At 48.8% G+C, this 24064-nt stretch overlaps 3 protein-coding genes across 5 annotated transcripts in view; 1 reads left to right on the top strand and 2 right to left on the bottom strand.

Annotated features, from left to right (window-relative positions):
- Positions 1 to 10017, bottom strand: part of TTC21A (tetratricopeptide repeat domain 21A) — a 39137-nt gene extending 29120 nt beyond the window's left edge. Inside the window, exons 1-6 of one of the 2 annotated variants that reach the window (XM_003794476.1) lie at positions 9991 to 10017; positions 8450 to 8579; positions 7375 to 7485; positions 6595 to 6761; positions 5058 to 5180; positions 2698 to 2855 (exon numbers count right to left, since the gene is read on the bottom strand). In XM_003794476.1, the coding sequence (XP_003794524.1) occupies positions 2698 to 2855; positions 5058 to 5180; positions 6595 to 6761; positions 7375 to 7485; positions 8450 to 8579; positions 9991 to 10017 (716 nt within the window). The remainder of the gene's footprint in view (positions 1 to 2697; positions 2856 to 5057; positions 5181 to 6594; positions 6762 to 7374; positions 7486 to 8449; positions 8580 to 9990) is intronic. The other variant, XM_003794475.1, reaches the window with a different exon arrangement.
- A 243-nt stretch (positions 10018 to 10260) lies between these two features.
- Positions 10261 to 21864, top strand: GORASP1 (golgi reassembly stacking protein 1). Of its 2 annotated transcripts, none has more exons than XM_012808043.2 (9): positions 10261 to 10380; positions 14795 to 14875; positions 15388 to 15591; positions 17103 to 17189; positions 17336 to 17466; positions 17671 to 18076; positions 18924 to 19071; positions 19507 to 19659; positions 19836 to 21864. In XM_012808043.2, the coding sequence occupies exons 1-9, from the start codon at positions 10318 to 10320 to the stop codon at positions 20081 to 20083; spliced, it is 1521 nt and encodes a 506-aa protein (XP_012663497.1). In that variant the 5' UTR covers positions 10261 to 10317; the 3' UTR covers positions 20084 to 21864. The 2 variants fall into 2 exon arrangements, with proteins under 2 accessions (XP_012663497.1, XP_023371712.1); XM_023515944.1 differs by lacking the exon at positions 10261 to 10380 and adding an exon at positions 10816 to 10943.
- WDR48 (WD repeat domain 48) overlaps positions 21850 to 24064 on the bottom strand; it is a 54538-nt gene continuing 52323 nt past the window's right edge. Inside the window, exon 19 of the mRNA XM_003794471.3 lies at positions 21850 to 23880. Within this exon, the coding sequence (XP_003794519.1) occupies positions 23785 to 23880 (96 nt within the window). The 3' untranslated portion in view covers positions 21850 to 23784. The remainder of the gene's footprint in view (positions 23881 to 24064) is intronic.

Genomic DNA, 24064 nt, shown 5'->3' with positions numbered 1-24064 from the left:
AAAAAAAAAAAAGAAAAGCAATTATTCAGTGTACTCAATACTAACATGAAGCCAGTAGACAATCCAATGCATGCCCACATAGGAGAAAGACTCATTTCAATTCAAGTTGGGGGGAGGGGTAATAAGGGAGGGGGAGGAGTTGGGGTGCTCTTACTGAATGGGCACAGGGTGGGGGTGTTTGGCACATTTTTTTGGTGTGGGACATAACCACAAGAGGGATTCTATCTAACAAAATCAAATATTTTGACCTGGTTGTTTGTACCCTCACATTAACCTGAAATACATTTACTTTTCAGTAAAATAAAATAAAATAAAATAAGATTGAGAATGGATGAGCCAGGGATCCAACTCAAGAGTTAGAAAATAACAACAGACTCCATTTTAAAAGCTCTCAATAGGTCTTTTGCTAATGACCCATAGAGCCATAAAGAAAGGGCAGATTTTTGCTGTGAGCTATGATGCCAAGGCACTCTACTGGGGGCAAGAAAGTGAGTGTCTCAAGAAAAAAAAAAGGGCAGATGTAAAGAACCACTTTTGGGTGAAGTGATAGCATTTTGTGTTGTTTTACTTTAATCAGTGGTGCAACAAGATACTCAGATGTTCTTGGGACTAAACGCTTAGGCATTGAGTCAAGGGAAAGGCTCTAGAAGTGTGTGCAGAATGTTACACTGGTGAAACTGCCTAATAGACTTTCAAAAAACTTCAACTTTTGTTTACATCCTTGTAAAGAAAAAAGAAAAGAGAATAATAACTCCCAAGGAAGGAATTGATGGGACATGATAGAGTTAAGAACAGAGATTAATAAACTAGATAACAAAGATAAAATAGAAAGGATCTATAAAACTCAAAGCTGGTTCTTTATTTTTATTCTTTTTTTTTTCCCACAAGTGATCAATAAGGAGACACAAAGCTGGTTCTTTAAAAAGACTAGGTAATAAGAGAGACAAACTATTTTAATATTGATGAAGAAAAACAAGAGAGAAAAAAATAATATTAGTGAAAAAAGAGAAACACACATAGATAGAGCAGAGTTTTAAAAAACAATGAGGAAATTCTATGTACCCACTCCCTGGGAAAACTTCTATGAGGAAAGGCACCATGGTGTTGGACTAAATTTGCTGGCACCAAACACTGCCTCCCTGTATGTGGGTACAGCAGAGCCAAGGGAGGGGCCACGCACACCCGGGTGTGGCCTTCAGTCAGATGCTTCCAGGTAAGTGGCTGGCTCAAGGCCAAGCCTCCAAAGTAAGCTCTAGCCAAGACACTGGCCAGCTCTGCACTGCAAGAGGGAAGCTGAGGGCCCACACAGGCACTGCACAAGTGGTATGGCACCTGTGGGCTGTGCAGGGTGGCATCACTTTCGATTAGCTCCCAGCACCTCCCTATAAGATTCAAATTCCGGAAATTAGCATATCTCTCCATAGGAGGGAAGAAGCTTGTATTTTGTTTTGCTTTGTTTCAGAGCTGCCCTGTATATTACCACATAATTGATTCTATGTGGGATATCAGATGTCTCGTGGGACATTAACTTGTTTTAGAAGAAAATTAAGATGATACACTTTAGAACTACTGTGATAACAATAGGTAAAAAGTTTAAAGAGATAAGCTTCAGAGGTCTGGGATCTACAAAAAGACTTCCATCAAACACCCCTCCCTTCTTCAAGCTGTCTCTAATGGTTCTCACATGTCCCAGTAATTCCTGAACTCTCTGCTCTCTGGATTATAAAATCAGCTCACTACTAAAATTCTTAAAGTCGCCAGTGACTGTTTTCCCCTGAAGGTTTTTTTGTTTTGAGAGACAGGGTCTCACTCTGTTGTCTAGGCTGGACTCAAGTAATCCTTTCGCCTCAGCCTCTCAAGCAGCTATGACTAAGACTGGCCACCTGCCTGGCTTCCCCTGAAGTTTTTATTAAAGTATATACCCATAGTTTAAAAACTGAATCATGCGGCTCGGCGCCTGTGGCTCAAGCGGCTAAGGCGCCAGCCACATACACCTAAGGTGGCGAGTTCGAATCCCCAGCCTGGACCCGCCAAACAACAATGACGGCTGCAACCAAAAAATAGCCAGGCGTTGTGGCGGGCACCTGTAGTCCCAGCTACTTGGGAGGCTGAGGCAGGAGACTCGCTTGAGCCCAGGACTTGGAGGTTGCTGTGAGCTGTGATGCCATGGCACTCTACCGAGGGGGATAGCTTGAGGCTCTGTCTCAAAACAAAAAACAAAAAACAAAAAACAACTGAATCATGCAATAGTCCCTAGTCCTCCTTTCCCTTCACTCTCTGCTACTTCTCAGAGGTAACTGCTTTCCACTCTATAACTCTCATTCTGTGGATTATTGTGATGGCTTCATCCATATCTCTTCTACATGATATGCCTACCCCTCTACTTCTTTAATTAAATTAATTAATTTATGTATTTATTTTCCTCACCACTATACTAACAAGGATATCCCTCCATTTCTTGATTTATTCATTGTAGGCCACAGCTCTTGCCCTTGAGTTAAGATGGGTATTTAATTTGCTTATATCAATCCTCCCCTTCTTCCTCCTGGATCATATGCCATTTATAACTCCTTTACTGGCAATGTTTACTTTGTATCTTGTTCTTCCCCCCTACCCCCATCTTATAAGATTGTAGTTTAGGTATTAGCATCCTTGGCTTGGAAAGGGAGGAAATAGCACATTGGTACCACAGCTCACCTGTGTCCCGTTTCTACTGTCTGCTCCCAGTCCTGCTGAGCCAAGAACAGCCGCATCTTCAGGGTTAGGGCTGGCAAGAAGTTCCCTGAGGCCACAGTGATCTGGTTCACTACTTCCAGGGCCTCTGAGTAGTTCTGCTGCATCATGTAGTATGTTGCCTGTTGGGAGCCGAAGAGAAGAGCCTCCGTCAGTGCCCATGAAGGGAGGTGGGGGTGACAGTGTTTCCACAAAACAAGATCAGACCTGACACATAGGTGCTATGGGTCCTCTCAGCCGGGCGAAGGAGTCCTCAGGCCAAGGGAAGCAGCCCCTCACAGATGCTGGAGAAAGGAGTCATCACTCCAAGTGACAAATCAAGGTTCAAGATGGTCTTGGGCTCTTGGACAGGCAAGGCAGGGGCGCCAGGGAGACAACTGAGCCTTGAATTTGGGAAACTCAGCAGATCTGGGATATAGCAAGGTCACATGAGGGCCACCCCAAGGGGATGAACTGGGGTCACTGGGCACTTTCTAATGCCACAAATTGCCCATTCACTTTCCTGAATTTCATCACTGAAACTGCTCACTGAAACCCAGTTTAGCAACTATGTGTCAGTTAAGGTTTGTGGGCAACTCCTTCTATAGCAAGACTGTGGACTTCTTTTTCTTCTTTCAAGGTCTATTAGGCTGGGGTCATAGCTTCTGCAGGCCAGAACCAGCTACCTGGTTCACCTGGGAGAGACATGACATGGTGCTCTGAAAGGGTGGCTCATGTCAGATCTACAGTAGTCTTCTATTAAGAGCTTCTCATTAAAAACAAGAGGATTATTCTAAATAATGAAGATTTATGTTTAAATGTGTTCACTGCATCACTCTTTAAAAAGTGTACAACTGGAGGCTCAGCACCTGTAACTCAGTGGCTAGGGCACCAGCCACATATACTGGAGCCGGTGGGTTCTAATCCAGACTGGGCCTGCCAAAGAACAATGACAGCTACAACCAAAAAATAGCCAGGTGCTGTGGCAGGCACCTGTAGTCCCAGGTACTTGGGAGGCTGAGGCAAGAGAATCGCTTAAGCCCAGGAGTTTGAAGTTGCTGTGAGCTGTGACACCACAGCACTCTATCCATGGTGACAAAGAGAGAGTTTGTCTCAAAAAAGAGAAGTGTACAACTGGAAACAATACTAATATCCAAATAATAGGGTGCTGGGTTAGTACGTTACATTATGCCCATACAAGAGGGATTTTCTTTATGTAGATGCTCAAACTTTGTGCTTATGCAAAGAAAAAGAAACTAAATGACAATATGCCCTAGGATTAAAACTGTATTACAAAACAACACCATTTTCTACCCGCTAGTGACTGCTATGTGTGAGCCACCTTCAGGACCAGGAGAGTTGGAGAGTTGGCAGCTGATGGCTTTTAATGGAGTCTCCCTTCTGAAATCAACCATGATTGACGGGAGCTGCCTCGTAGCAGGTCACACCCCTCCCTGGGGCAGTTTACATCCCATGTCTAGTCATTGAGGACACTCACTGAAGGGCAACCCTGGCTCCAGGATTCCCCATAGAGTTGGCCAAGGCCTTTGCTGTGATTGTTCACAGCCCACCTTTTCTTCCTATGGGTGTGGGTCCCTGATAAGCCTCCTTACAATAATCTCCATTGCTTCTGGGTTCAGGCACACACTGAACCCAAGTGTGGCAAAAAGACACTGCCCTAAAATGTTAACATGAGTTATTGTTAGGATTAAGGCTATCATTTAAATTCATCTCTTGACTTTTTTAGACATCTATTTTTAGATGAGTATGTAATCATATTGTAAGAAAAATATACACAAACAGAAGAAAGAGAATGAGAAAATAGTCTCTCTCTCAAGATCAATTTAATGAGGGTCACAAAAGAAAAAGGAATTTAAATTAAGAGCAGAAAATACAAAACATATAAAATATATATACTTTCCTTCTCTTATGGCCAACTAAGTGAATTTAATAGGTGGAAAGAGGTGAAATCAGAAGGATAAAGCAAAGAAGGAAGGAAGGAAGGAAGGAAGGAAAGAAAGGAGCAGTGAGTAAAACTAAGACAGAGGCAAAGAGAAAAAGCCAGAGAGAGTCAAGAAGTCAGACACTGAGAAAGCAACCCTGAGAAGTCCCCATGGAGAAAAGACAAAAACTCCAACCAAGCAGGAAGGAGTGTGAGAAGTCAAGTGGGCCCTGGGCTGCTGTATGACTTGGGCTGCTGTTTCTGGCCACCCTCTGGGACTCTGCTCTTGATCTATCAGATGAGGCACCTGGAGGCTAAGGGTCTGGTCTGAGGTCACCTGCTGGTCTCTGGTTCCAGAGGCCCAGCCAGGGGTACTCCCACCTCTCCCCTCCCAACTACTCACCTTTCCCATCAGCCCCAGCACATCTTTGTTGTCCTGTACTCCTTGTTCCAAGTACTTGATAGCTTTCTTCACAATGTGGGGCTTGTCTGAGGTGAGGTCCACCCAGCCTCTGAGCACAAGGCACTGAGATGAGAACAACATGAAAGATGAAGTCCTTGCTCCTGCACAACCTCAATCTAGCCTGCCTATGACCTACCTTTCCCCACCTGGCATGCTGAACCTTGCCTAGCACAACCACATGCTGAGCCCAGGGCCGCCCGGCTCTCTCTCATGGCTAGGTCTCCCACTGTTCCTTTGCCTGGAGTGCCCTGCCTAGCACTCCTCCCACTTCCAACCAAATCTCTTCACCTGCCAACCTACTACTAGTCTTCACAACCCAGCCTAAAGGACCCCTTAGAAGCGTCTCCATTATTGTTCTTGCCTGTTTACTCTGGGGTTAGGAGCCAGCAAAGGGCCCAGGCAGGACCACTCTTGACCTCCTCTCCTAAGGCCAAGGTGGGGACTGGCATGGCTGCAAAACCAGGGAATGCCCTCTAAAGTGAGTGAACAGGAGCCATTTTACCCAACCTTTCCTGATAGATGGGGAGGGCCAGGCCTGGAAAATAGGACTGAAGGGACACTTGGAAGACCCCTCCCCTAAAGCATCCCTCAATGGACTAGACTAGTATTTCTCTTTTTCTATTATTACTCTTCAAAGCAAGCTTTTTTTTTTTTTTTTTTCCTTTTGAGACAGAGTCTTGCTTAAGTGATTCTCTTGCCTCAGCCTCCCAAGTAGCTGGGACCATAGGCATCCGCCACAACGCCCAGCTATTTTTTTGGTTGGTATTGTTGCAGTTGTCACTGTTGTTTAGCTGGCCTGGGCCGGGTTCCAACCCACCACCCTTGGTGTAGGTGGCCAGTGCCATAACCACTGTGCTACGGGCGCCAAGCCCAAAGCAATCTTTTTGGATATTTTTTCCTAACCAATTCCTCCCCCTCTAAGAAATTTTAATATCCTAGATGTACTATATCTATATGTTGTGTACTGCATGTATATCTATGTTTTATACATAAAAAGGAAGATTTTTCATCCCCTCCCTAAGAACCAATTTTTACACCCTTAAAAGTTGCTATTAGCCCTGCTAGTTCAGACCTATAAGCTGAGCCACCACTCATATGCAGCAGGTCACTGCAGGGAGGCACTGGCCCATTGTGGCAGTGCAGCTGGATTAAAAAACAAACAAATAAAACTGGGAAATCTGGACTTTTCTGGGTAAAAATATTCTGACTTCTAAATGTCAGCAACTTATTCAAACTATAGTGTAGGCCACAGAAAACCTCTGTAGAGGTCAGACTCTGGACAAATACCAATATGTGACTGCTGCTAAACCCTGAGACAATATGGGTGGGGTACCTGTGAGACCTAGTCTTGTCAGTGCCTGGGTGCAGCCCTCCCCCAGTTTCAGGGTTGTTTTTAAGAGTAATAGACTACCCTGCTCTGAAGAGCCTGAATGCTGCTTTCTTCAGGTGTTGCCCTCATGATGCTTGTGGTGGGTACTTCTCTGGAGCCATAAAAAACCTTCAGCATGCGGTCAATGTATTCTCTGGCTTTGTCATGGCGGCCCACAAGCCAGAGGAAGAGGCTGGCGTAGTACAGGGCAGTATCGCTGGCCTTCTTGCGTAATTCCTTCAGGCTACACTCTAGCTCCTGAATTGCTTCTCGGTCTGTAAATCCAAGAGTGGAGGAAGAATATGAGTTAGGGTGAGGAAGTTTGCCGGCTTCTCTGGGGGACATTGAGAACTCAGGAAACCACAGACACTGTGGGGCTCTCTTAACACATGTAGCTGACTGAGATGCCATGGGGCTGATCAGTCCTGGAACCAGGTTTTCTGAGATTTATCTTTTCTTCTCTGTGCCCAGCAGTGTGCTCAGCAGACAGACCACAACTGAATTCTCTACCTCAGGCCCCACAACTCATTCTGTGTGGGAAATAGCCATTTATAGTCATTCTTAGAACCTCTTTCTGTCTCTAGAGAGGTGAAGATTGGGTAGAATTATTTATATTGGCTTGATTTTTCTGGCAAGGTCTTGGCAATCTCCCCAACTCTTAGGATCTGGAGGGAGAACCCCTCCCATATAATGCTCTCTGCCTGCTCCCACTCAACTGAGTGCAGGCATGGGCTTTTCTCTGAGGGAGGGGGCAGCAGCCACTCCTTGTTGGCCACCTGCACCTTCACAGTTACAAATGTACACATCTCGTTTAGCAGTCCTTGAATCTCTGGAGTGGGGGTTTCTTTACCCTGTGGGCCAGGTCTGGCTGAGCATGGGTGAACTCACCAGTGGTTTCACAGCATTTGTGGGCATAAATAAGGGCCATGATAGAGCACAGGGACGTGTCTGGGTGATTCTGGATGTTCTCCAGGTCACTGATGGCATCTTGGATGCGCTCTACAAAGAGAAACCACGTGGTTATATTTTCAGGGTCTATTCCCAGAAGCCAGGGGATTTTTAATTCTTTTTGCAGTTTTTTTTTTTTTTTGGCTTGGGCCAGGTTTGAACCTCCAGTATATGGGGCCCAGTGCCTTACTCCTTTGAGCCACAGGCACCACCCAGAAGCCAGGAGATTTTGTAGCAGACTCATGGCATCTCTATAAGAGCTGACCATGGCTTGGCACCACCTGGTTTTATTCAGAATCAGAAAACTAACTGGTTGGAAAGGTCCCCAGTGGCCTGAGTTCCATGAAGACTGGAGCTCCCTGAGAGGGCTACTGGTACCTTGGCCCAGGCTGCCAGGGGCTGTAGGTCTTTGAGCTGCGAAGTATACTTATAAGTACTTGTGCGGATACTTATGAGGCTGGAATTATTGGCTGGGTCATTTCTGAAGAAGGACCTTAGGCAGGGCACTCCCAGCTAGTGCTCAAGAGCTACTGAGTCCATTTGTCTGTGTTCCCTGATATTGGCCATGGGCAGCTCAGCCAACCCCAAGTGCAGCACTGCCTGCTGCATGTAGGCAAGTCTGGCACCTACACGGGGGCCTCCTCTCCCTGCACCTGCACCATACCTATTTGTACACATACCTAAAACTTCCTCTTTCTCTTCCTGTACTACCAGCTCTTAGCTTGCAGGCCTGGAATTAGTTCCATAATCATGCAGCCGTCTCTTCAACCACTCATTTTATAGATGGGGAAATTGAGGTAGCAGAGCAGGGATAGGGAGCACTCTGAGGTCTCAAAAATCAACTAGATAGGGATTATATAGGCTTCTATGGATTTACCCGGGAAGCCAGTCACTGAGTATAAGACTATTGTCATGGGAACATAACTAGGATATAAGTAGGCATCCAGGTGAAGCCCAGAGGGTTAGGACTAGGCTAGTACCTAGGGTCATAAGACCAATGCTGTTAAGTACTTACCTTCCTTGAGGACCCCATAGGCTTTAAAGAACTGTAACACAGGGTCATTGTTGAATTTCTCCAAGCCCACAACCGCAGCCTGTTGTACGTGGTGAAAGTACTTTTCCTGGCTATAGTAAATGATCCTAGCCTAGGTGGAGAAAGACACAGTTGCAACAGCTCCCATCCCTTCTCTGTCTCTGTCCTGTCCCAGATGGTATGTGGTCTGCTTCCTTCTCTATCTCCTCCCCCTCCTCAGTTAAGGAAAGGGAAGAGAAAGAGGGAACATTCAGGTCCTGTTCTGTCCTTAGCAGCCTTGGAAGCCACTCCATGCAGTTCCCTGGAAAGGAGTTTGGTGTTGTTTATTTGGGGATTATCAACACAATCTTCTTCAAATGTAATTAGGAATTCAACTCAGCCTTTGTGTTATGAATGGAATAAGGGGAAAGAGTGAAGACCAATAATAAGAAAAATTATACAAATAATTATAGTTAAAAGTGATTGTGGTGGGGTGGTGCCTGTGGCTCAAAAGGGTAGGGCGCTGGTCCCATATGCTGGAAGTGGCAGGTTCAAACCCAGCCCCAGCCAAAAATGGCAAAAAAAAAAAAAAGAAAGAAAAAGAAAAAGTTATTGTGGGATAACGTTGAAAACTGTTATCAAGGGCTTTTCATCCATTATCTTGTGCATGATCCTTTCTATATCTTTCAAAGTTAAGGAAGCTGAAGCCCATGGAGCCTATGGCTTGACAAAGGTCATGCAGTCATTGGGGCTGAGATTTTAAAGCTAAATCTCACTTCTCCTAAAGTTTGTGGGTTTTGGTTGGGAATAAATGTGGTTGGATTGTAAATGGCCTTGTAGGTCATTTGAAAGAGCTGAGAGATCATCCTAAGAGTAATAGGAAGCAGTTGGAATGGTTTCAACGAGAAGAATGTGTTCAGACATGCACTTTTGCAAAAACCACTCTGGCCGCTCTGTGTGTGTGTGTGTGTGTGTGTGAGTGTGTGTATGTGGTGGTGGTGGTGGTGGTGCTGGTGAAGAATGCTGAAGCAGTGAAACCAGATGGGAGGGAGGCTGTCCCAGGTGTCGAGGGAAGAGATGGTGGTGGTCCTGGCCTAGGAAGTAAAAATAAGTGGGTGAACCCAGAAGACATTTATGACATTTCTCATTGACAGATAGGACTATGAGATGGGTACAAGGAAGAGGTGCGGATGGAAGCTGGGAGATCAAATGGTGGTGCCATCTATTGAGGCAAGGGAAGTAGAAGAAGCACAGACCAGGCTGGGGTGGATGACAAGATGATGGAGATGGATGAATTGATTTGGGAAAGCTCAGGGGACAGGACTGGGTGGGGGATGCTAATTTGGGGCCCAGGATACACAGAGGGCACCAAAGCCGATACACTTGCCAGAGATAGTGAGGGAAAAAAGGACAGAAGCGCCTGAGACAGCTGGGGACAGCGAAGTGTGGCCAGAGAGGTGGCAGGAGAGCAGCAGGGTGCAGGGTCACTGGGCCAGGGACAAAGTGTTTCGGAGGGAGCAGCCGGGTAGCTCCAGTCCACGCACCAAGAGGGAGGCATCATTGCTGCTCATCTCGGGCTGCTAGTGGCTCTTAGTCTGGGTCTGGTGGGGGCTGAGCGAAGCCGGATTCCGGAGTCAGGGTCCTAGGCACGCCTCTAGAGGCCGCAAGTTGGAGGCGCGAGCGTCCTTGGAAACGGGGCTGCTAGCCGGTTGCTAAGAGCGTCAGAGCGAGCAATGGGAGTAGCAAAGGACTCCACGTGACAAGGCACAGGTAATCGAGCGCCGAGAGAGCTAGCCGCGGTCGGAGCGCCGGGTGTGCCTGTCGTGGCGGTTTAGCTGTACTGGTTGTGGGCGCCGAGCGGATTCACTATTATGGGCTTGGGCACCAGCGCTGAGGAGCCCACGGGCGGCACCGAGGGTTTCCACCTGTTCGAGGTGAGCGCCCCCCACCCCCGGCTTTGGTGACTTTGGCTGGGCGCCCGCAGAGACGCGCCTGGTCGCTGGCCTGCTGGCGACTGCTGCGGGGCCTCGGCCTGAACGTTGTCGCCCAGGTGGCTGGCAGTGTGCCCTGCCTAGTGGAAACCTCCTAGGAGAGGCGGCCTCGCGGGAATCTTGGCTCCCGCCAGTCTACAGCCGCGGTAGGGCCCTGCGCCCACCCCAAGTGCCAGTTCTGCAGGAACCGGGAGCGTTTCCTGGTTGGGCCGCTGGGAATGGCACTCTTCCTGGTGGCGAATGCACCAACCAGTTCTAGTCGGACGCATTCTTGCGCTTAGCACAATTTATGTTCGCCCACCGTGTGCAGCGCTCCGTGCCGGGCCTGGGGAGAGCCGGCAGTCCCCGCCTGGGGTCTTACAGCCCCGGGGGTCGAGCTAGCCAAGTGGACACCAGCTTCCGGGGTCACCAGCTTCCAGCAAGCACGCCACTGTCGTGGGTCCGAAGGGCTTCAAAGGGGAAAGTGAAGAGTGGGGAAGCCAGGAGAGTGCAGCGGGAAGCTTCGGGTAGAGCATTTGCGGCTGGGGAGGGCAGGGTGAAACACTCCAGAGAGGGCCTTGTGAGGTGGGGGCAGGGGATGGTTTTTAGGTGCCGCTGCTGTGAGGTCTGGATGAACAGGCTTCTGGAAAGTGGAGACGGAGTGGGATTCCTAGAATCTGGCCGGGCTGCGAAGCTGAGATGAGGAGCCCGCAGCCAGATGGAGATTTACGGTGGAGATTTGTGCCAGCGCCGGGATGGGGTGGGCGTTGTAGTGGAGGAGAAAGTGGCAGAAGGGTCTCTGACCTCTAAGTACAACAGGGAAGAAGCATCCCCCTCTTCCCTTGTGAAAAGCAAATGGATGCAGAGATGGGTGTAGATAGGCAAGTTCGTTGGTTTGGTGCGCAGCTGTGGATGGTCTCTGTGTTGAAGGGAGAGTCTGTTACCAGCTACCACATGGGAGGGTTAAAGAAGGGATTTTCTAACATAAAAGCCAAGCTGGTTATGAGGACCCAGAGTTGACAGGCTTTGTGCTTGGTGATGGGCTTTTTTCATGGTGAGGCGTTGGTAAGAAAGTGTGGAATGCATCCAGCCACTACTGCCTTCCAACAGGTTTGATGGGAGGCAAAAGAATCCAGGATATTAGCAAAATGGGAGAGTGAAATAATAATGGCAGTGAAGACAGGAGGGCCCTGATGGAGAGGGACAGATTGGAGATAGGTCAAGGAATCAGAGGTCATCATTCACAAAAACAGATATTTTTGATTCTGTGGGCAGAGTTCTAGGCACCAGAGAGAAAGCAGTGAACAGAACAGACATTGTCCTTATTCTCATAGAGCTTACATTTGGATGCTGGTAGGGAGAGAAGGGAGACTGTAAAGAAATATATGGTAGGCGGTAATAACTGTCAGCAGGAAAAATAAAGCAGGGTAAGGGGATAAAGAGCGATGAATGGAGGAATCTAAGGCAGGAAGATGGCTTGACCCCAGGAGTTCAAGGCTACAGTGATTACACCACTGCACTCCAGTCCAGGCAACAGAGCAAGACCTGTCTTTGAAAAAAAAAAAAAGCAGGGGTGTGTGAATGGGTGTTGAATGAGTGGTGTTTGGGATAGAGTGGTCAGGAGTGGCCTCAGCTCAAGTACCATTTGAATTGATGCTCCAGAAGGAAGTAAAGAGTAGACAGTACAGATATTTAGAGAAATAGTATCTTAGGTAGAAAGACCAGCAAGTGCAGAGGCTCTGAGGTGTGTGGTGCTTGTGTCTGAGGAAATGCCAGGAGGTGAGGCTGGTATGCTTGGGTAATGTGAGGGTCTGAGGAGGTGATTAGCAGAGGATGAGGTGTACTGCCTGGAACTTTGCATATTGATTGTCATGAACATTTAGGATTTTATCCTGACATGCCTAGCCATTAGAAGTTTTTAACTGTAGGAGTGAAATGACCTGCTTACATTAAAAAAAATTGAATAATTGTGTTGCATTCTATAAATATTTGCCTTCTTATTGTGTGCCCTGCACATTGGAAAAGTCCCCCCTCAGCAAGCTTAGAGTATTGGAGGATTCTCCAAAAAACTGCTGTTACAGAGCAGTGGTTAGAGGGCGGGCCCTTGGTTGGATTTCCTGGGTTCAGATTACTGAATTACTGAGTACTTGTTCTCATCTGTAAATTGGGGTTAGAAAAGGTTAAATGATGGACAAAGCAGGGGAGGTGGTGCCTTCCCCTGGCACCCAGTCCACCTTTAGTAAATGCAAGCCACTATCACTCATTAGGTTCCCTGAAGGGGAAAATGGAGTGTAAGTTTTATGAAGGGCAGCACACTTTGTGGGGCTATGGAGTTTGGTGTGAAAGTTGCCCCTAAGTGAGAGCTGTGTGGAGAGTGGTAGTTTTGTAGGAGTGGGGTGTAGTGGCAGCAACATAGATTATTTCAGCTGTGGAGCCATGGAAAGCACAAGCACAAGGCCCTGGTGAGGGAAGGGGAGTGGAGCCTGGCTAAGGACAAGGCCACAAGAAAGAGTAGGCAGACTAGATGGGCTAGGGGTGGGCCAGGCCTGGGAAGGGGGCCTCTGGACCTTAATAATGGTGGAGAGTAGCCAGCCACGTACACCTAAGGTGGCGAGTTCGAATCCCCAGCTTGGACCCGCCAAACAACAATGACGGCTGCAACCAAAAAATAGCCGGGCGTTGTGGCGGGCGCCTGTGGCCCCAGTTACTTGGGAGGCGGAGGCAGGAGACTTGCTTGAGCCCAGGAGTTGGAGGTTGCTGTGAGCTGTAATGCCATGGCACTCTACCCAGGGGGACAGCTTGAGGCTCTGTCTCAAAAAAAAAAAAAAAAATGGTGGAGAGTAGCTGACACACAATGTGGTAGAGGGAAGCAGGTGGATAGTGGGTTTAGAGACAGGGAGGGTCTCACTCTATTGCCTGGGCTAGAGTGCAATGGCATGATCCTAACTCTCTGCAACTTCAAACTCCTGGGCTCAAGCAATCCTCCTGCCTCAGCCTCTCAAGTAGCTGCGATTATAGGCAGGTGCCACTGTGCCTGGCTAATTTTTAATTTTTTTTTAATAGAGATGAGTTCTCACTATGTTGTCCAGGCTTGTCTTATGGTTTTCACAAGACCCCTGAAGGGACAGAGGGCAGGGCCCACCTTCTGGGCCAGGCCAGCTAGGGTAGGAGTTGGTTGCTGGGGTCATTCCCACTGGAAGCCATGCAGCTTCTGGAGGTGACAAGCAGTGGCTTAATTGGTGACGTTGCCAGAAGGGAGTCCTAATTCTGGGGGCAAACTGGCCCTGATCCCAGGTTCAGTAGTTCTCAGTGGTTCCCTTCAGTTCAAGAATTGAAGGCTGGAGGGGTTGGTGGGTAGAGAACCTGAGAACACATAGTGCTGTACCTTCTTGGTTGGGGTCTGGTTGATGCCTGACCAATGGGTCAAGTCCCCACAGCCAAAGCCCTGTCAGTGTGGGCCTACATTCAGGGTCCAGGACCATGGGACAAAGGCCACATTATTGCAGTGAGGCTCTGTAAAATGGGGCCTTTGAGATGGATTTCTGTCATCGCCTACAAGGCTTGGTTGTGTTTTGAGAGATTGCAGTGAGCTGGGGAGTTCAGGGAGTGGCAGGGAGCATCTTGGACCTGAGCATGCCTCCTAGAGAAGGTGTTTCTTGTGGGCATGGAGGTGAGACTGTGAGGCATAGATGAGCTCTGGGGAGGCTCCTCAGGCCACAGCCAGGGTACTGGGATTAACACTGCTTACCCACTAGGCTCCCTACTTCAGGCCCAATCTATCCCCAGGGTCAGCTCTCCTGTATCAGCATGCCTCAGAGGGTCTCCTTGTCTGCTAGACTGAGCTTGTGTCTGTTACTCCAGGGTCTGAGACGCCCTGTGATCTGGTCACAGATGGCTTTCCCCACTCCTTTCTGGGCACAGCTCTGGTTACATTCCTCCTGGGTCTGCCGGCTTCCACTGCATGTCAGGGCCCTCCCTTCTTATCCAGTATAAACCTTTCTGATAAACCCTTTTGGCTTTCCGGCCAGCCCCAGTCCCAGTCTGTGGGGCAGCATTCCTACAGTCCTGTATTAGCCTGTGTCCCTTTTGCCTCTTGGTAGTCTCCAGGGCTGCCTTGGCTATGAGGCATCTCTAGAAGCATCTGTGTATCACAATCAGGAAAGAACCATTTTCCTAAGAAGAGTACATGTGTTTGTGACTAGGAAGGTAGGAAGAGAGGATGGATGGAAAGGCCCTTGACAATTCCCAGAACAGTTTGTGCCAGGCATTTGTCCTCACTGGGACACTGAGAGTGGGGATGGTTTCTGAAATTGATTGTGGGGGGCTTTTCGGACAGCTATGGGATTGGTGCATGACTCTGGCCTCTGCTGTGGGACAGGTACAGGAAAACTCCCCAGCCCAGAAGGCAGGCCTGGAGCCCTACTTTGACTTCATCCTCACCATTGGGCACTCGAGGCTGGTGAGGCTCTCTACCTTGTCTCTGCTTTGCTTATATGTGTGTGTCTCCATCCAGCTGTTCACAGAGGCCCCAGTCTGCTCTTCCCTTCCTTTTCTTCTAGGGGGAGCGTAGCCTATCTCCCCTTCTTGTGGGGCTATCCTCAGAGCCTTATTGGGGCCCCCTCCTCCTCCCCTCCTGAGCTCCTAGGGACAGATGGACTCTTGAAGGTGGCCACAAGGCCTAAGAGGCTTGCCTCCTAGGCCATGCATGAGGGCTTTGGCCAAGGGGAAGCTCAGAGGGGCAGTTGGAGTGCTCTGGACACAGGAGGCTTTTTGCTTGCTTTGTCATGTCTTCTGGTGGGTTGGGGGAGGAAGGTTTGGGAGTGCTGGGAGGCAAGGTTGCAGTGGTTACAGGCCCTCCTGGGGCTGCTGGCCACCAAGGCCATTGCCTTATCTCAAGCCCAGACTTGTCCAAGGGTCCCAGCCCTGGCATGGGGGGTGGTGGCCTTGGAATCAGCCTCACTACCTCTGCAGAACAAGGAAAATGACACCTTGAGGGCACTGCTGAAGGCCAACGTGGAGAAGCCTGTGAAGCTGGAGGTATTCAGTATGAAGACCATGAGGGTGCGTGAGGTGGAGGTGGTGCCCAGCAACATGTGGGGCGGCCAGGGCCTGCTGGGTGCCAGTGTACGCTTCTGCAGCTTCAGCAGAGCCAACGAGTACGTGTGGCACGTGCTGGTGAGTGTGGGGCCGGGTGGGGTCAGCAGGGCTGTCGGGGGAGGGAGGGTATGCAGGAGAGGGGTGGGATCAGAGCCAGATGGTCAGAGAGGCCAACAACCGACAAGTTTACTAGAGGACTCTATGAGGGCACAGTCCAGTTCATCTCAGAGAGGGCAGTTCATTACTACCTAAAGAGGGTACCCTGCTTCTTGTTAGCCATGTGGCTTTGGGCACTGTCTTACCTTTTATACCTAGGTTACTAAATTTGAAAGGTGGGAATGCTAGCTACTGGAATGGTGGTTGTGCTGCCAGCATGCTGCTGCTGGTGTTAGTCTCTCTCTCCTCCCCCCTCCCCTCGTCTCCCTCTTCCTCTGTAGACACACAGACATACAAATCAGACTGTGGCCCCTTGAGATTATAATACTGTATTTTTACTGTATCTTCTCTTTGTTTATGTAGATACTTGTCATTGTGTTAGAATTGCCTACCGTGTTCACTATAGTAATATGCTGTGTAGGTCTGTACATAGCCTAGGAGCCATAGGCTTCACCACAGCCCAGGTGGATAGTAGGTTGTATTGTAAAGGTTTATGTAAGGACACTCTATGATGTTTACACGATGATGAAATCATCTAAAGATACATTTCTCAGAATATATCCCTGTTGTTAAGCAATATGACTGTATATACAGTGGTTTTTCTGGCATATTGTTATATGATGAATCAGTATCTTAACCTCAGTGACTAAGCTGTCATAGATGTTAGAATCTGTTTACAGATACACGTGCACACTTGACCTCTGCACACATCAGTGGTGTCTGTGTTCTCAAATGCTCAGTCCCATGGCTTATTGGAAGGGGAGGGTGCCTGAGCTAGAAGTTGGAAATTTGGGTTCTGGTCATTTTTATTGCTCACTGACTTTTTGTGGGAGTTTAGCCACATTTCTAAATCTTTGTAGCCAGCCTCTATTTGCCCATGAATAAGCTGGGACTGGTGATACAGATTTCCTTTGCATTTCCCAGGGAGACTGGGGGATTAGGAGTGGTAGAGCTTTCTGAGACAGAAAGCAGTCCTTGCTTGTATCCAGTTTGCTCTTTGGCCTCACCTCTGACCCTTGGGCTGTTTAGCCACATGCTTACAGCAGGAACAGCAATGCAGTTGGGGATTTACTGTGGCCAAAGTGTGGTTTTCTTTCTTTGAATGTATTTCTTTAATCCTATCAGCAACCCTGTGGGTAGGTAACTATGTACTTGTTCTTAAGTGTGGGGAAACTGAGGCTGAGAGAGTTTCAATAATTTGTTAAATCATACCCTAGCATCAGTGGAACCAGGGATCAAGAGCTGGTGCTGAGCCATGCCACTGTGCTGCCCTCTGCTGGTCAGGCTGTAGATTGGAGGAAGGAATCTGGGCTTGGGGACAGGAATAGTGTCCTTCCTACTCACTACCTGGGGAGGTGGCTTCCCCTGAGCCCTGCACCCCTCCACCCCACACCTACCCAGCAAGAGGCTGATAGTCTTCATTCTTTTTCCAGGATGTGCAACCATCATCACCTGCTGCTCTTGCTGGCCTGCGGTCCTACACAGACTATGTGATTGGCTCAGACCAGATCCTCCAGGAGGTGAGGAACCCATGGCTTGGCCCTCCCCAGCTGCTCCCCTGGATGGGATGCAGAGAGATGGGTGCTGTCCATGAGAAGTATCTCTTTTTTTGAAGTTTTAAGTCTGGTCCTGGGAGCAGGCCACAGGTGCAGTGTGTTTCTTATAGTCTGAAGACTTCTTTACACTCATCGAATCCCATGAGGGGAAGCCCTTGAAGCTGATGGTTTATAACTCTGAGACTGACTCTTGCCGGGAGGTGACTGTAACTCCCAACGCAGCCTGGGGTGGAGATGGCAGGTACTTCCTGGGGTTGGAGGGTTGCAGGACTAGGTGACAAGGCCTGACCAGTGGGCATATACCACACATTCCCATGGGATACTGAGGCTGACCACTGGTCCAGAAGTTCCCTTTCTAGCCCACTTAGTACAGTTGGTAGGGGTGGTAAAGGGAGGGAGGGCTATGGGGTAAGCCCCTGGATTGGATATTTCTGGCCTTTGGCAGTCTGGGGTGTGGCATCGGCTATGGGTATCTACACCGGATCCCAACTCAGCCACCCAACCACAAGAAGCCACCTACTGCCCTGCCACCTGATGCCCTGCCGGCTGGTGCTCCACCACCTGACCCTCTGCTAGTTGGTACCCTGCCACCTGATGCCCCACTACCTGGTGCCCTGCCACCTGATGCCCCACTGCCTGGTTCCCCCCTCCCTGGGGCCTCACCACCTGATGCCCCACTACCTGGTGCCCTGCCGCTTGATGCCCTGCTCCCTAGTGTCCCACTACCTGCTGCCCTATTGCCTGGTGACCTGCTGCCTGGCACCCCACTGCATGGTGCCTTGCCTCCTGGACCCACCCCACTGGACTCTCCGGCCCCAGAGATGGGTTCCAGGCAGAGTGAATATATGGAGGTATGTGGGGAGCATCTGCCAGCCAGGGGAGGAGGGGAGTTTCTTGTGGGTAGAGGGACCTGCCAGCTGGGAAGAGAGAAGACTCTGGAGGTTGCCCTTGGGGAGCCATCAGCAACCTCTACCAGGGATGTCTGGGAGGCCCTTATGCTCTTAGAGGCATCTCTGCTTCTGGGACCAGTTGGACCAGATGGCCCTCCCTGGGAGAGTGAAATTCACTTTTGGCTCTCTTATCTTACCCCTTGAATATAATGATAAGGGTAGAGATGAGGCACTAGTTGTCATCTTCATTTCATGAGTGGGTAACTGAGGCTAAGATGTGCTTGTTGAATGCCTTAGGGAGTCTGTGGTGAAGCTGGGCTTCTCGAGTCCTTGTTGGATGGTTATTTGGCCAAGTCTGCAAGGAAGTACTGGCCTTGCCTTCATAGCTAATGAGCCAGTTCTGAAGGCACCTTTGGGTACTAGGCTGATGCATGGGGTTTGTGCTGGGGGCATTTGAGAATCTCTCCAGGTATGCCTGAATTCAAGGAAGGCCCTTTCTTCTGTGGGCCACTGATGGGGGCGCAGGCAGCAAAGGGAATGTGTTGGGGCTGGATGGGCACCTGGGGCTTCTCAGCACAGTGGAGAGAGTGCTCTCTCTGTGTCCACACTGCAGGGGGGTCCCAGGCAGGCCTCTCTGCCTGACTTCATGTTGCCTAGAGAGGAAGGGTATGGCTGTTCCTTTCCTTTAAGCAGAGGAGCTCACGGGGCAAGGGTCGGCTGATGGTAAGGTTGGACTATAAACTTCTTTATCTCAAAGTCCTGTCCTGACTGTCCCCTCCCTGTTTTTTCCTCTTTCCTGGCTCCCCAGGCCCTATTGCAGACCCCCAGTTCCCCCATGGAGGACTCACTTCCTGAACCTGGGAGTCCCAGCCATGATGCTCCAGACCTTGTGGGACTTCCACATATGGAGACAACTCTTCACCCTCCACCTCCGGTGCAGCGAGTCATGGACCCAGGTACTGGGTAGCCCCTAGAGAAGCGGACCTGGGTTCGTAGCTGGACTTTCTCAGCAGTGCCAGAACTTTCCCTGGGGCTTGCTGACCCCTTATATCACACATATTCCAAGATAGTTGTAGATCATTCAGTCTAGTGCAGGGACAGAGTCCGTAATCCAGAGAAGAGAGATGGCCTACTTTAGGTCACACAGAAAATTGGAGATGGCCAACTACCACAGTTCTACTCCCTTGATACCATGCCCAGGTCCCTTTCTTTCCTCAGAAATAGGCAATGGGGACCTCTCGGGTTGGGTGAGAGGCATCACCAGGGCTGAGAAGAGGAAAGTTTTACAGGCTGGGCCAGATGCCCCTGGAACAGGGCAGGGTGAACCCAGGGTATTGGCTTTCCAGTGGTCAGGGTTTTGTGCTGGCAAAAACTGTGCCCCCCTCTCATAGGCTTCCTGGACGTGTCAGGTATTTCACTCTTGGACAGCAGCAATGCCAGTGTGTGGTCCAGTCTGCCCTCTTCCACAGTGTTGACTTCCACAGCTGTCTCAGCCTCAGGGCCAGAGGATGTCTGCTCTACCAACAGTTCTCATGAGCGGGGTGGTGAGTGGCTAGTACCTCCTGAAGTCCTCTGGGAAGGACCCCAGGTTGTTGGGAAGGCTGCCATGAATTCCTCAGGTGGGTTGGAGGTTGACCATCCAGTTACAGTGGGGTTACTGGCCCTAGCACCATGGCCCTGTGTTCTGCAGGCCTCCTTAGCCATAATTTCTGTGTTTCAGGTGAGGCCACATGGTCTGGGTCAGAGTTTGAGGTCTCCTTCCTAGACAGCCCAGGTGCCCAAATCCAGCGGGACCACCTGCCACAGCTGACTCTTCCAGACAGTCTCACCTCTACAGCCTCACCAGAAGATGGGCTATCTGCTGAGCTCCTAGAAGCTCAGGCTGAGGAAGAGCCAGCAAGCACAGAGAGCTCAGATTTGGGGGTAGAGGCTGAGGGGCCAGCCAGCCAGCCAGGCCCAGATCTCTAGCCCAGAATAATACCCTGGGCTATAACAGGGTCCCTAACGACATTTCATAAGGCCCAGGTGTGGGCAGGCAGCCCAGCTCTGTGCATTTAAGCTTCCTAAGCTGCAGCTCCAGGTGTGATGTGCAGGAACTTCTGCTGGCAGAGGGCGTTTGTGTCTGGTCAGACACTACTTTTGGTTTCCAGGAGATGGCCTCCCAGCATTTATCCTGCTTGATGGTCCTGGCTTTGGGGATTTCAAACAAGTCCTTCTGGGGTAGTAGAGGGCTAGGAACAGTACCCCAGATTAAATACATTTTGCAGGAGCTAGGGTAGAAGAAGACGGATTCCCTGCACAGGTGAGGTATGAAGCTTCAGTGTATAATCAGAGATGGCCATGCACCTTGGGGGAGGGCATCTTTTGGCCATGCCCCCTCAGGTCCAGTGTTTGCTCCTGCTCTGGTCACTGGGGCTGCTCAGGAGGTAGCAGAGTCATGTCATAATCCAACATGTAGATGAGGTAAGGAAGGAAAGGGCTGGTGTTGCCTGTTGGCCTGATTGCTTTAAATAGGGCTTGCCTTGATCATTCCTGCACAGCTCAGCTAGCAGACCCCCAAACTCTAATCACTGATTCCTCTGTCACGTGCCAGCATCCCTATACTTACTTCCACAGTTGGCTCAGGTTAGCTAACATGCCAGTCAAGGTTGGAGAGAGGCAGTGTACTTGCTTATCCCTCCTAGAAGGAAGGTGTTGGAAATTCTAGTCCCTTTAGCAGAGATTCGCTTGTCCCAGAGACCACCATGTTTCTTTTTCCTCAGAGCCTACACTCTACAGACCTAGTATTCCCAGTGGCAATACCTGGTAGCCCAAACTTAAACAACTATGTCTTTTCTATATACAAGGGATCCAGCTAGCCCCAGTAGTGAATATAAGCTGCAAATTTAAGTTTACCATCTTAAGCAAACTCTCATAGCCAACTAGGTCTCTTCACACAGCCAGGAGGAATTGGGGCATAGACAAGAGTAAGTAAGAGTCCTTCTGTTCTTCCCTATAGTATAAGAGGAAGCTATTCTCTCCACCCCTAGGTGCCTTTGGGGTGGGGCCTCTGCTCTGCTCAGTTCCTGCAGAAGAGGAGTGCTCCATCTAGAGATGGCCCCTCATCAACTGCAGTCTGATGCTGCTTTGACTGGATCCTCAACTGTCCCACACTCCTTGCTGATTACTGTGAGAGTTACCTTTGGTCTTGTCTTCTAGCCTGTGCCCACTTGAGAGTCTCACCTTTCCAGCATGATTTGTAATGTCTGTGTACATACAGGGAACTCAGCAGCTCTGTCAGGTCTGCAGGACAAGGGCTATCTGTTGTGGGGGTAGGGGATAGGGGAAGGACCTCAAATCAGTAACACTAAGTTTTAAGCACTGTGACTACACTAAAAAAGCCCTTGTCAAGCCTACTGGAGCAGCCGATAAGCTTGTAGAACAGTGAGCCATTGTGTCCTGGATTGTCCGGGAGCCCAGTGTCAAGTCTGCAGGAATGCAGGAAGTAGAATGGAATCGCCACAGGACTGTTCCGGGGCCAGCTTCCCTTAACTCTGCAGCCTGGCAGTCTAACCCAAAGTTGCCCTCACCCAAAGGTTCTGGCTCTTCCCTCCCTTTTACTTTCCTCTCCTTCACAAATTGGGGGATAATATGGGTATCAATCCTAATTTCCAGGGTGAACATGAAACTAGAGGTTTCTTTCTCTATAATCTACAATAAAGGAAAATGACAAGTGGAAAAAATGTATACCACACTTTGAAGTATTTTAACTAAAGCCTTTATTCTACACAACTGAAATACAGATTTTTTACCCTTTTGGCATTGCAGACTGTCAAATTTTCTGGAAATTTTATTACTGGAGGGGAAATGAGTATAATCATGCTGGGGGTCAGATCTATGACAGGGAGGGAGCACAACCACCCAAGGCTCAGCACACAGGGCAAAAATAACCCAGCAAAATCTGTTTCTTTAGCTCAAAGGCCCCTGTGCAAACACAACTGAGGGCTGGTAAATGAGGTGTTTTTTTTGGTTTTTTTTTTTGCCATTAATTCACAACTATTGCTAAAAAATATGCACCAAAAGTGCGCTGTTGTATCCAACAGATAGAAAGGACTTTTAAAAAAAAGAAGCTGGTTGCTCTCTGAGGAAGGGAGAATAACCATTTCAGCTCATTGGAAATATGGCCATGTCTTTGCTCATTTCTTCAAAGTGCAGGAGACAATGGCCTGTCCAATTTCCAAAGGAAGCTGGCCAGCAGTGAGGGAACCCTGTCTCTGCAGTTGTGCGGATCAGAATATCTCAAATAGTAAGGTATGGACCTAGGCCCAACAGCTGCCCCCAGCTGAACCTGTGAAGATGTAAAAGAAAAAACCTTCCCCTGCCCTACTCCCCAGTCCCTGCTATTGTGGGGACAGGCCACACACAAGCTGGGGAGGCAAATGGACTGGAATAAACTGCCCTCTGAAGGCACTTGTGCTTCTGGCTTCTTACAGGAGGCTTGTGTATGTAGTTTTATGGGAGTGGACCACTGGTCTACTCTGAATACAAATGACCTTGGGGAAATCCTAAGTATTTTCTGCCAAAAGTTGAAGTGTTTATCCCCAATAAATTATATGCTGTACAAGATCCAAATGATTCTATGAAAGCTTTAGATTGTTAGAAAGAACAGTGAAAAGAAGATCAGGATACAGGTACAACAAAAACCTGCATATAAAACTTTGGAAAAACAAACATGTACTTCCAGGTTATGAATATCAAATTAACTATGATATCCCTTTACTCCGATACTGTAGGTTTTAAGTAACATTTGAATGAAATTAAAATTTCATCATGATCTTAAGTTTGAATGATGTCATACTGCTCACTAGAGCAAGAACCTATGGTTTCAGCTGGCTGTGCCTGTAAATAAAACTGGACACAGTGGAGGAAGGGGTGAAACAGCTGCACCTCCCTGGGGCTGCTACACAGCCAGGGCATTATGGGGGTGGGGTGCAGCATTGCTAGGCAGAGGCTGCACAAACTCTGGCCCAGCGGTCCAAGTGTTGTGATTCCAGCACCTGGAATTTCAACAGATCTTCCTACAAGAATACATCTGAGATGCAATATTAAAAACAAGCCCAACATTAATCATTTATTATGAAATGGGCTGGTTCTCAAATTTTGCAACAGCAAATTCCCATTAAAAATAACTATCTTAAATGGTGAAAACAATTTGATTTTTTTTAATGACAAACTTGGAAAAAGCGTTCATAGCTACTGCATCAATGGAATGTACTCTCTTAAAAAAGCTAGAGAGCGTATGGGTTTGAGGTTGAAACACGGTGACAGATGTGCCCTGACCAATGTGTCACTAACAAGTGCTAACAAAGACAAAATCCTTTGAAACAAAAGGAGGAAGCAAAGTCTGTACTGGCCTGTTGTCAGTTCTCTGTACATCCTGCAAAACAGTGTCTGCTTGGGGCTCTTCTGTTCTTGCGTTCTGCTCCTTTGGGGACAGCTTAATCTACACATGGAGACTGGTTTCTATATTACATCTCAATTAGTCACTTCAATTGAAAGATAATCTCGGTCCATACCAAGTCGACTGTTAGGAGTTTTGCTCCCATTAGGGCTCAGTGGGCTTCCTAGGACTACTCTTGGGACCATAGAGGAAGAGAGTAAATGAATACCCAGGAGCACTGGCCCTTCCTTCACGTGGACTTCTGACGGTAGTGGAGGGTAAGGTCTCCACCACTCTTCCATATGAAGTGTTTCACTGTTCGAAGGTCCATGTTTGGATCCAAAACCTGAACAGCCAAAAGTAAATTAAAAATTTCAGTTCCTAATATCTAAAACCTTTACTGTTAACTCTGGGGCTCTCATCAAGTGATCCAGCTTGTTCATTCCTCCCCTGTGCCTGGTAATCTGCTCTGGCTATCCCAGCTTCCATGTAAGCAGGCCCAACATTAGGCTCAGTGAGATGCGGATCTT

The sequence above is a fragment of the Otolemur garnettii genome, unplaced genomic scaffold, assembly GCF_000181295.1.
Source record: "Otolemur garnettii isolate 467f Iridium unplaced genomic scaffold, OtoGar3 scaffold00082, whole genome shotgun sequence".
Lineage (NCBI taxonomy): Eukaryota > Metazoa > Chordata > Mammalia > Primates > Galagidae > Otolemur > Otolemur garnettii.
Note: the sequence above shows the minus strand (reverse complement) of the source record. Positions and strands in the feature narration are given on the sequence as shown.